This window comes from Periplaneta americana, chromosome 1 (assembly GCF_040183065.1).
Source record: "Periplaneta americana isolate PAMFEO1 chromosome 1, P.americana_PAMFEO1_priV1, whole genome shotgun sequence".
In the NCBI taxonomy this organism is placed as follows: domain Eukaryota; kingdom Metazoa; phylum Arthropoda; class Insecta; order Blattodea; family Blattidae; genus Periplaneta; species Periplaneta americana.
This window is the reverse complement of record NC_091117.1, coordinates 139,780,394-139,792,707: the sequence shown is the minus strand read 5'-3', so window position 1 is coordinate 139,792,707 and position 12,314 is coordinate 139,780,394. Positions and strand designations below refer to the sequence as shown.

General features: G+C 34.7%; 1 protein-coding gene across 2 annotated transcripts in view; it reads right to left on the bottom strand.

The window, feature by feature from the left end:
* The window catches only part of LOC138701439 (uncharacterized), a 56,472-nt gene extending 46,197 nt beyond the window's left edge, over positions 1–10,275 (bottom strand). For both annotated transcript variants that reach the window (XR_011332571.1, XM_069828328.1), the window contains exons 1-4: positions 10,141–10,275; positions 8,995–9,913; positions 2,893–3,405; positions 1,572–1,631 (exon numbers count right to left, since the gene is read on the bottom strand). Coding sequence is in view for 1 of the 2 variants with exons in the window: in XM_069828328.1 (XP_069684429.1) it covers positions 1,572–1,631; positions 2,893–3,405; positions 8,995–9,899 (1,478 nt within the window). In the remaining variant the exon portion in view is untranslated. The remainder of the gene's footprint in view (positions 1–1,571; positions 1,632–2,892; positions 3,406–8,994; positions 9,914–10,140) is intronic.
* Between the last annotated feature and the right edge of the window lie 2,039 nt (positions 10,276–12,314).

The window sequence follows — 12,314 nt, the reverse complement described above, 5'->3', positions numbered from 1 at the left end:
GCAATACCACAAGAAAAAAACTCTATACGGGAATGTTTCCAAGGTGACACACAAGTGATTAACTCACGAAAGCAATGTTTTTGTTATGGAAATGAAAGACTTCAAAAATTCTTAGTACTTTGTAGTAAATCTCAATGATAATTTTGAAGAAGAAATTATGGACTTCGTCCAATATGTGGATACTAAATACATCAATAGTAGGCCAGCAAGAGGAAAAAGGAAGGCTGTTCTCCCTAAGTTCCCTCCTGAAATGTGGAATGTTTATGAATTAGTGTTAAATGGTTGCCAACGAACGAACAACACTATGGAGGGATTCCACTCTGTTTCAAAGATTAGTTATATCTTTCCATGTAAATATATGGCGATTTATAGAACATTTAAAACAACAGCAGAATGAAACGTAAGTATTGGTGACACAATTATTAGGTAGACATGAAAATATTAAATAATCACTGAGCAAAAAATACCTTCACAATCAACAAGTGAAAAATCCTGTAACCAGATACCAGTAATTCAAGGACGAGAATGATACAGGCCTACGTTGCTAGTTAAGAGCATTTTCTTTCCACCTAAAATTGCTCTCTGACCCACAACCTGAAGATGATGATCATCAAGGTGAACTTTAATGTATTTTTTTTAGTGCCTTGTTATAACAATTCTGAATAAATTAACTGAACTAATTTAAATACAGTTACCATAACACTTTTTTAATCACTATTCATTAGTAATATATTTTTATTAAGTCGGCATTTTACACAACTTCGTTCCAAGTGGACATTTTAGGCATTGGATCATATTCAATTAAGGATTGGACCTTTTCAGATCTGGCCCATGATCAGTTTGGACTTTATGTAATTGGACATTTTACATAAATGGATGTTACCACATTATGGACATTTTCGTAATATGGACATTTCAGTATTGGACCCTGTATCTGCTAATCACATCAATATACTAACTTCTACCACCATCATCCACAGTGAATACATTTTAAGCTATACGATTACTTTTAATTAAAATTGAAATTAAAATAACTAAATTCTTTTTTTTCGTCATCAATCAATTCCAGATACGACAACATTGGTTTTTACTCCACATGGAGTAGATATGAGAACGTCAATTAAAATTGCTAACACATCATTGGTAGACATATATATGTTACAGCTTCTTTTGATTGGAGCTGCATCTGAGAAGGTCTAATCAATAAACAGACCCTTATCTTATCTCTTCAAAAGAAAGCATCCTCTTTGACACAATTGAGTATTAATTGGACGAGGATACTATACTAACCGAAGATGATACTGATACTGTTCAGCATATAATCCATCCGGCCATGGTAAGAAACAAACTTCCTTCCTCGTCACTAGATGGCAGAAAGCCCACATGCCAAAGCATAAGCTAAGTTCATACAGTATCTGACATAAAGAAAGGTATGATAGAATTACGTCTGTTCATGAAAGATTTAACAGTAAGCTTATCTGCGGAACCCTTGTCATCAGATCGCAAAACCTCGGTTGGGAAACACCAATGTAAGCTATCAAACGAAAATAAATTAGACACTGTATACTCACTGGGTTTCATCAAACTTGATTGCTGCTGTTTCTGGTAGCCTATTTTCATCGTTAAACCATCTGAAATAGATAAAAATAACTATGCATAACACTAGAATTCTCAATTATCCGCAAGAGAAATTGTCTAGAACAGTCCTGTGTGTATGTACTACTGAAATTTAGGTTATTGCTTATCATTTCATTTATTGTATTATATACATCTTACATCAGCATTATAGCTTTTAGATTCGGAACAAGTACGTAAATAATTATATAAAATATATAATCTTCGAAATATGTATGATAATACTTGCTTGTGTTAAATTCTAACGTACCTTGTTTACATGTTTCGACCTTTTATGGGTCATCTTCAGAACTGGTTGTTGCTGGTATTAGCGCCTCTTGTTTTGTTTCCTATGAGGATGTGTAAGTGTGGTGTAAAGTGAAGTCAAAGAGTGTGTGTATTCTGAAATTGAGTTATGTGTTGAGAATTTCATTGGGGTGTGTTTTTGTGTGTCTGCATATTTTATACTGTTCTAGTGTGTTTAGTTTCTGGCTTTTTTGGTTGGATGTGTAGTATTTCCATGTCTGTGTTGATGTCTCTGTAGGTGTAGTTAGCATTTGTGTTCTGTTCTGCATATATAGAGGCGTTTTGTAATTTTGTTATGGCTGTGATGTGTTCTTTGTAACGTGTTTGAATGATCTGCCTGTATGTCCTATGTAGAAGTTGTTGCAAGTGTTACATTTCAGTTTATAGACACATGTGTGGTTGCATTTGTTTGTTTGTGTTGTTCACAGGAAACAAAATAAGAGGCGCCAAGACCAACAACGACCAGTTCTGAAGATGACCCATAAAAGGTCGAAACATGTAAACAAGGTACGTTAGAATTTAACACAAGAAAGTATTATCATACATATTCCGAAGTGATACAGTGTTAAAAGTTGTGTCATCAAGATGTATAAAATATATAATATTACATAGTACGCAGATTAATTCAATTTACAAGCATAAACAATTCGAGTGAGTCAACTAAATTGATTACCACATTTTACACGTTTCTTTTTATTCTTAAATGTACAACATCTCCTCTGTCCACGAACTATACTGTTCAAGTTACTTGAGAGAGATGTTTCAAAATGGAGAGAGGAAGAATTTTCTAATACCTTTCTCTTGAAAATTGAGTGTAGTCAATTGAAAAAAAGTTTCATTAATAAATGTTTACTGTTTCCATAAACACTATGAACATTCTATTCAAAACAAATTGTGTTCAATACACAAATGCTACTTTTCATTTATTTAACATATACAGACTCTCTTAAAAAATATAAAACATTTACTTACCTATGAAAATTCAAGATTGCAGCACAATTTTTGGACCAGTGCATACAGTCTCTCTCAACTTTGAATGTGGTTGGAATTTGATGATTACTTTGCTTTCCTGGATGTTCCTCATTTCTGCTGTTATTTATTTGTATCTTATTCTGATTTGTTTCACATGAGTCAGCAATATCTGGATTACTTCTGTCCATGGTGTTTGAAGTTGACATACTCCCTTGAGATTTACTTCTAGGTCTTCTGATGGGCGATGACATTGTATATGAAACATTTAGAACCCTCGAGAAGGACACAGTCGAATGCTGTGCCAATTCTTTATAAATAGGGCTTGAAACATATCGATTTCCATTGTAAGTATTCCTTTCATTATCTTCACAAGGCTGCACAGTGAATACCAGATTTACATTGTCAAAGCCACGACCCATGATGCCATCTGGAGAGTGTCCCAAATCAAATGTGTGTCCTAGCTCATGACAAACAGAGCCTAAGGTAGTGGCAAAGCAACCTCCGTATGTTCCCCTGGAAAAAGCAAGAGTATTATTTAGCAAAGTGAGAATCTCTTAAAACTAATGGTTCACAAGTTGGCCACTTACCAGCGTGATCCCCTCGCAACCATAGGCAGTATCTTACCATGAACTCTCAAGACAACATTTCACACACGACTGATCTGCCCACAGTGAGAGACAACTCGCAAGACATCGTAACTTTACAGAGGGGAATGAAGGAGAATGCCAGTGAAGATGTGTGGCACCATGAGTTAAAAGGAGGAGATGCTGGCTGTTGCAAGGGGACGCACTGATAAGCACAGACCTGCAGAACTGTAGCTCCTGAGAGCGACTGCTTTACTCCCCTTTCTTACCCCACCCACCTTTTCTTCCAGTCATGACGTTCTAGTTACATTCGGCTGCATCAACATTCATTCTCGTGGCGGCAGGTATACAATACGCTATCAAGAATTACAAATGAACAGATAATAAAATCCTTAGGAACATACCTTTAGAAAGTAAGAGAAAAATGAATGAGGGAAATAAATAAATTAAAAGACATGTAAAATAAATTTTAAAATGTATGTGTGCATATAATGTAAGAAGGTCTACCTATGAATATATCTTTCTATTACTACTAAAGCCGATTAAATCCACTTTTTGTGTAAAATAAGTTAAGTACAGTCCCCGACTTGTCTTTCCGTGCTCTGTATTCTACTAAAATGAAATAAGTCCGAAATGTTGCAAGCAGGCAACAAACCAATTACTTTATTTATTATAATTTTTCGTGCATTAATAAAGTTTTAATTCCTGTTTTTACAAAACTTGTATTACTGGTCTTAACTGGTTTTACTAGTAATAGGACGATAAATAAATTGTACGTTGATAAGTGAGTGATAGCTATGTGACCAGATGTCAATGCTGTCATTCAACATTGTAACACACTCCAGCCAAATAAATAAATACATAAATAAGTAAATAAGTAAAAAGTAAATAAATAAATAATTAAATAAATAAATAAAAAAAAAATAAGTAAGTAAATAAGTAGGCCTAAATAAGTAAGTAAATAAGAAAATAAGTAAACAAACAAACAAATAATACGCATACTGCAGTTTAAAGAGAACTGGAACATGGCAAAATCTAAACCTGTGAAGGAATACTACTTCCAAAGGAAATGGGAATATGTTTATTTTGTTGCTGAAGACGAAAGAATTTCTTGTTTACTGTGTCCCATCCAATTTATTTCTACTCGTCATTTCAATATTAAACCACATTTCAACAAAGTCCATATTATGAATTATGGAATGCACAAACTTACGGGTAAGTTCATTATTACGAACTGTATATTGATTATTTATTTATATACTGTAAAATTAAGGACGTCACTCGTTGTGTTCATTTTGAATTGAAATTATTAGTGACTTTCAAGGTTCATTACTTAAATGCTATAAATTTATGTTTCCATAGGTGATGCTAGGAGGAAAGTTTTCGAAAATCTAAAACAGGTTAGGTGCAAAGAAATCTCAAAGAAACTACCGACAGGAAATCTAGCATTCTTGTGTTTCATAAAGAAGTGTGTTGACTAATAAAATATACAAAGTTCAGTTACTGTTATTTTATTATTATATTTTATACCCCTTCTCATTGTGGCTCTAGAAAACAACTACTGGGTGTTCATTTCAAAGTGTGTCATGACGTCACTGTTGTTGGGTCACCAATTTGAAGCGAGTTTCAGCTGATATGTTAGAGAAGTTGCCTATTATTTAAGGCGTTCTTCAATCTGAACTTGAGAACGTGTATGGTATAACTTGAACGTCGTAGCAAGAGATGGCGGTCTGTATGGTCTGTGTGCTACCATAACCTCTTTCGAACTGTGTTTTGCGCCGGCAAGTCGTACGCAGGGTATTTGTTATCATCGGTTGCGTACGGTAACATTCCACAACACAAATCAAATGCTCCGTGTCCATGTTGACCGTCGAAGTTAATGTCAACAAATACGTAAGTAATCGTCTTAACCCTCTCCCCATATCCAGACAGTACGTATTTCCAAACAGTTCAAATTCCTGCCACTACCGGCGTTACCGTATGTATCGGCACGTACTCTTCAGAATGAACGCCGTACTTGCTAGCCAACTTCTCTGCCTCTTAGATTATCCACCTGAGCTGCGGAAGTGTAGGAAGATTGAATTCTCTAGGCTCATCAGCTAGTCACATGACGGCATACAGCGAGCCAAGACACATTTTGAACTGAACACCCAGTATCTCAATTGATCTGTTATAACTAGAGCCCGGATGTTTGGCAAAATGTCTTTTTTTTTACTGGGTGTAAGTAAATAATTATTTTCATAGATACAAATGTGATTTGAGGTAAATCAAAGTGATGGGGTCAAATTTTATTTTGCCTTTTTTTTTAAGGTGTTTGTTACTAATTCAATAATAAATGGCCTTTTTGTCATTTTAAAGCAATATTTCCTGTTTATTTGCAATTTTAAAATTAATTGTAATGTAATGTGTATGAAATTTAAATATATGAAACAATAACTCACTTTACTAACAACAGTATAAATAAAAGTAATTTATTTCGGTGCTTAATCTGCTAATACTCGTGCTTTAATACTATTGGTGTAATATGAATAATGATAGACAATCCACAGTTACAAATATAATGTCATGTCTTCACGATATCATCAATCAGCTTTATAATTTTATTTTAAATATTAAGCTCATTCTCATAGAAGTTGTCACACAGCATTTTCAATTGTTTGCTTTCATATTTTCAAATCTTATTGTTATAATTTTATACTACACGTGTTTATTATTGTAGGAGAAAGAAATCTATGTGAGGAACAGTCAGTTTGTTGGGTGACAGACCCAATAGGTTAGTTAGAATGCCTAAATTCAGTAAACTATTGAAAATTAAACTTCATGCTTATGTTAGTGAATTTGGTGCCCGTGTGTTTTCAATCGATGGAACAGTTTTGTTATGTAAGGTTTGTGAAAAGACAGTTAATCACGAAAAAAAAAGTACCTATTTTATAAGTCAACATGTGTCAACTACGAAGTAAAAATGTGAGTTATATTGATATAATTTAAATTTATTGCTGAAATATATTTATTATTGTTATTTATTTATTTAATCTGACAGGATTAAGGCCATAAGGCCTTCTCTTCCATCTAGCATATATAAATAAAAAAAAAAAAAAAAAAAGAAATACAAACGCTGATGAAAATAATACAAATTAAATTAAAGCCCTATAGAGTGTCAACAGGGTCAAAAGAACACTATAGAGCTCTCATCGAGCTAATACAAGAAGAGAAAAAGAAAGAAAAACAGATAGCAATGATGATGATGATGATAATAATAATAGTAATAATAATAATAATAAAAATAATAATAATAATAAATACATTACATATTAATTGTCAATTTTACAACAGCATAGTTACAAAATTTATTATATGTTATGGGTTATATTATGCCTTTTTAAAATTTATAATGGCTGTTTTAAAATTTATTGTGTCCCTTTTTTTTACGTTTTTATTGCCTTTTTTTTGCCTGCCTATTTTAAATGTTGTAAATGCCTAAACATCCAGACTCTATTTATAACATATTAATTTGTACTTTACCTCTGACTGAGGTTCTGGCTGATAGCCTATGTAGGCTATATATATCTATTACCAGGCAATACATTTCACTTGACGATATGTGTCAGAGAAAGAACAGTTGTTTGTATGCATCTGAAGTCTGATTAGTGGAATATGTAGCTAATTGGCGATGTATGCATTGGAGAGGAAGAGGAATTGGCCACCCTACCCCATTATCTCCTGGCATAGTAGCCATTATTGTGAACAAGTTGTGCATTACTCAAAGTAAGTCACTGTTATAATGTTGCAGGAACTTCAACTGCGTTTCGTTTTTTCTTTCTGGGAAGCTCTGAGAGGGAGGGGGGATTTACCTCCAAAACCCTCCTCGCTGTGCCAGTGATTCTAAAGTAGCAGTGTCATTATGAGTAGTCTTGCTAAAAGAGCTGAACCACAATCTATTGGGAAACAGCACTTTTAGTTGGAGGCTGATAGGCTATATCAGTAACTGATCTGTGACGTATGTTTTAATAATAGCCTATATAAATAAATTGCTTATGTCCATGAGCACCTTTAGTAAGTGCAATCTTCAGTTTAGTTTAGATATAATTTACTACAATACCGTAAAATGGGGTAACTTTGCACCATTTTCTAGTTAAAAATTTGTTTTCTGTCTATATGTAGTCTTTAAATGCCTAATTTTGAGATGGACATTTATTTTATACATTCTAGGGGTATGCGGGAATGTATTTAACCAGTCATATCTTCTAAAATAAATGTCTTTTAAAATTTATAATCTGCCAAAAAATGATGCAAAGTTACCCATAGCTGGGGGTTACTTTGCACTGCCAGAGTTTTAAGAGAGGTGGTGCAAAGTTTGCCACTGCTGGTGTTACATTGCACCATATACGTGTTAAACAATGAAATATTACTGTATCAGGCACAGAAAAAATGGAAACACAGATTAAAAAACTGCTATAAATAGTAACACGGACAAAACTTTTTTGAAAAAACTATACTGTACAAAATTTCAATACAAGTGGTCACATTCTTCTAAAATGTTATTTAAAAAAAAAAAATTCAGTTCTTTCGAATGACAAGTCGAAGCAACAGCACGTGAATAACTGTAAAACATTATACATATTATTTTGTGTCAAGTTCTGGAATGGAATATAAGCAAGCCCTTTCTTGATACTTTTTTGAGTGGATTTAGTCTCCCCATTACATCCTCCCATTCATATTCCATAATATCCTCCATTTCAAGTCATTTGCATTTGTATCCTTCTCAGCATTTTCCTTTGGCATATTTCGAGATCGTTACCAAGTTTGGCAGTGAGAGACCATGTATGACTTTAATATGTAATAAAAAGAGAAACAAATGCAAGTAATTTAGCTGTAATACAAAGTGTGAATTATAGTAAGCATTTTTAAACTTCATGGAAGGTCCTCAAATCAAAATAATGCAATTAAATTTTTAAAAAATCTTCGTTTGTGTTATGGTGCAAAGTAACCCCAATTCAGCCTCAAATTCACCTTGATTACAAAATTAATCTGTAACACCATTTGCCAACAAATGATGCTGCACAAACGAAACTAGAAAGTCTAAATGCATGAATAAGGAACAGATACACGTATAACTTATCTTGAGATTGTGAACACCACCTGTGACGAAAAATAATTAATTTGATCTATATTTCAATCAAATCATGCACACGTTTTGTTGTTAAAGTATAGAAATAGCATAAACAAATTTTGTGACCATGAACAGTGTAAAAATACTGTACACATATACCATCTATTGGTGGAAGTGGTGAACAGATAAATTTTGTTCTCGTAAACACCCCTAGACCTATATAAAAAGTTTTTCAGAGATGGTGCAAAGTTACCCATTTTACGGTAACTTTTAGAATTTCTTGTGGAAGTGAAATTATTAGTGATGTTACGATCTCTGAAATCGTCGTCCAACAGTAAGTGCATTTTACTGAAAGCTATAATAAGCATAGGCCTAAATAATTTACTATGATAGTTAGACTTTACGTACCTGTAGCAACTATCATCCATGAAGTGCTGTGTATCCACTTTGGTCACGTCTAGGAATTTCGGTATTACTTCATCCACATAACGAGGCCAAGTGTAAAGACAAGCAGAACCAAATAATGCAAGCCCTCCACCTCCAAGAGCAGCATAAGCTTCCATTGCAGATAACATCTCATCATGGGTCTTCGGTGGCTCTTTATTCTGTGGCAGATTATAACGTGTACAAGACAGGAAAGCTAAAAATTTACGATCTCTGTTACCAATAGGAGATATCATTAGCTCTCGACCAAACTGTTCCCACAGCTCTCTAGGGTGCATTTTCCGAGCTTTCTCTACTGGTAATTGACTACGAAATACAACGCATTCAGGACCAGAACGATTTAGGTCGTATTCTAACTGGAATGCTTTTCGTCCCATCTTTGCCTCGTAAAGTTTCTCCGCTGTAATAGACTGTATTAAACGTGCACCCAAGGCTATACGTTCACATGCATTTGGTACTGTGTTATCTACATCCACAGGTGCCTGAAATTGTCCATCATGCCCTTGACAAATGATGTACACAGGTGTTACACGGAATATTGTTCTTCTAGGCTGATACTGTACGTTTAACTTAAGTTGATTACCACAGTATTCAAGAATTAGAAAATTTCTTTCTAGCAAGAGACTTACCAGACATTTAAATTCTGAATTGACAACGGGCCATTCTGTTGTTGATATTATTGAACCACTGTCATTATAATGATGAAGAGTAATTTTACCTGTTGAGCAATTAAAGCATTTACTTCCATTTTTAGTGAAAATTTGACCTTTAATGAGTGGCAGTGAATAACACAGAACTTCTCCATCCTGAATGTTTGAAATTGTGATGCTGTGATTGTCTGTTTGGCAAGATCCCATGTTTGGTTGCATTGGTGTTTCCGTGTCTGAAAGAAGAAAACATATACAAGTTAAATGTGTATTGTGGTAATAATTCAATACTGACTGCTGCCAAACATCCGCAATGCAGTTGCAAGGGGTGTAATAGATTTTGCAACTGTTGAACTGTCATCTATGAGTTCAGTACATTACTAATGACAGCACAGTTACTGCTTTGTAATAATAGTACCTCATAATGTGTCTACTATTTAATCAAATAGATATTACACAATACCTCAATAATGCGTAGAAGTACGTTTCTTACTATTTGAAGAAGAAATCACAACTAACGGCAGTGACATTTCGTGACAACGTGATACACCGTGATACCCGGCACGCCCGGCACCAGCTGCCCAATATCGACTTGGTACTGCTTGTCACTGGTTTCATTGAAACAATTCTTCATATTGACTGAAGATGGCAATACTGTACACACCTCTTCAGTGCCATCTGTTCCGAAACAACTCAACTACATCATTCGTAGCTTTGGAGGGAAATTGAATAAATAAAATAACGAGACAAGCAGTGATAAGAATATAAGCGTTTGAACTGTTTGAAAGGAATGAGATGTTTAGCGATATGGTAAGCAGAACAGTGTCTACAAAATAAGGGTTTTCCTAAATGAAACGGAAAAATATATAATAAATGTTAACAACACACCGGTAAATAAAAAAGAATGGGTGAGGTAAAAGAGAGAAATAATATTTTTATTCATCTGCCTGTAATACCAGGTGATCACTGGGATCCAGAATATCTATACTTACTTATTTATGACTTTTAAGGAACTCGGAGGTTCATTGCCGCCCTCACATAAGCCTGCCATCGGTCCCTATCCTGTGCAAGATTAATTCAGTCCTATCATCTTATCTCACCTCCCTCAAATCCATTTTAATATTATTCTCCCATCTACGTCTCGGGCTCCCCGAAGGTCTTTTTTCCCTCCGGTCTCCCAACTAACACTCTATATGCATTTCTGGATTCACTCATACGTGCTACATGCCCTGTTACATCTGGATTTAATGTTCCTAATTACGTTCGGTGAAGAATATAATGCGTGCAGTTCCGCGTTGTGTAACTTTCGCCATTCCTCCTGTAACTTCATCCCTCTTATATTTTCCTAAGAACCTTGCTCTCAAACACCCTTAATCTTTGTTCTTCTCTCAAAGTGAGAGTCCAAGTTTCACAACCATATAGAACAACCGGTAATATAACTGTTTTATAAATGATAACTTTCAGATTTTTTGACAGCAGACTAAATGACAAAAGCTTCTCAACCGAATAATAACAGGCATTTCCCATATTTATTCTGCGTTTAATTTCCTCCCGAGTGTCATTTATATTTTGTTACTGTTGCTCCAAGATATTTGAATTTTGCACTTCTTCGAAGGATAAAGATCCTGTTTTTATTTTTCCATTCCGTACAATATTCTGGTCATGAGACATAATCATATACTTTGTCTATTCGAGATTTACTTCCAAACCTATCTCATTACTTGCTTCAAGTAAAATTTCCGTATTTTCCCAAATCGTTTGTGGATTTTCTCGTAACATATTCACGTCATCCGCATAGACGAGAAGCTGATGTAACCCGTTCAATTCTAAGCCCTTTCTGTTATCCTGAACTATCCTAATGGCATATTCTAGAGTAGGGGTGCTCACGGGAGCGCCCTGAAGCTTCGCCCGGGGAGACTGGGCAGGTATAAGTGGACCGGGCAACGAGTAGAACTCGCTGCTATGGAACTCTGCTGAGCCAGCGGAGCAAGAAGATGAGGATGTAGGATCGTCTTTCAAACAAAATATAAACAATATAAATCAATATTTATTGCATTTACATTGACAAAAGAAATTCTAAACAGAAACAGTGTTTTAAAATGCTTGTGTGTTTGTGCACCAGACGAGTAATGTCTGGAACAATCGATCTACTCGAATGCAGCCGAATCACAGATGTCAAATGCTTATCGCTTAGCTGTGATCTGTGGCTGGTTTCACATATTTTTAGAACAGAGGAAACCTGCTCACATAAGTACGTCGTACCAAACATACTCATTATTTTCGCTGCATGTCTGTGCAGATGTGGAAAACTATCAGATTAGATATAATGATAAAATATAACTGCAAATAAAATGTATCTTCAGTTATTTCGAACTTCATCTCAAGAAAGCTGTCACATTTGAGATCTATTAATTCCATTTGAAGCGAGGCGGGAACTGTGGATATATCAACGAAAAATAGGAATATGAATATTTGAAAATCCAACTGGAGAGGTTCTATTTCACCTTAATCATTCGTCAAATACCTTATCTAAGTTAGTCAAAGACTTCACAAATGGAACATATTGTGAATTCGTAATATTAGACACAAACTTGCTTAGGTTTGGAAAATGAGGCAAATTGTGATCTTGTACAGGGA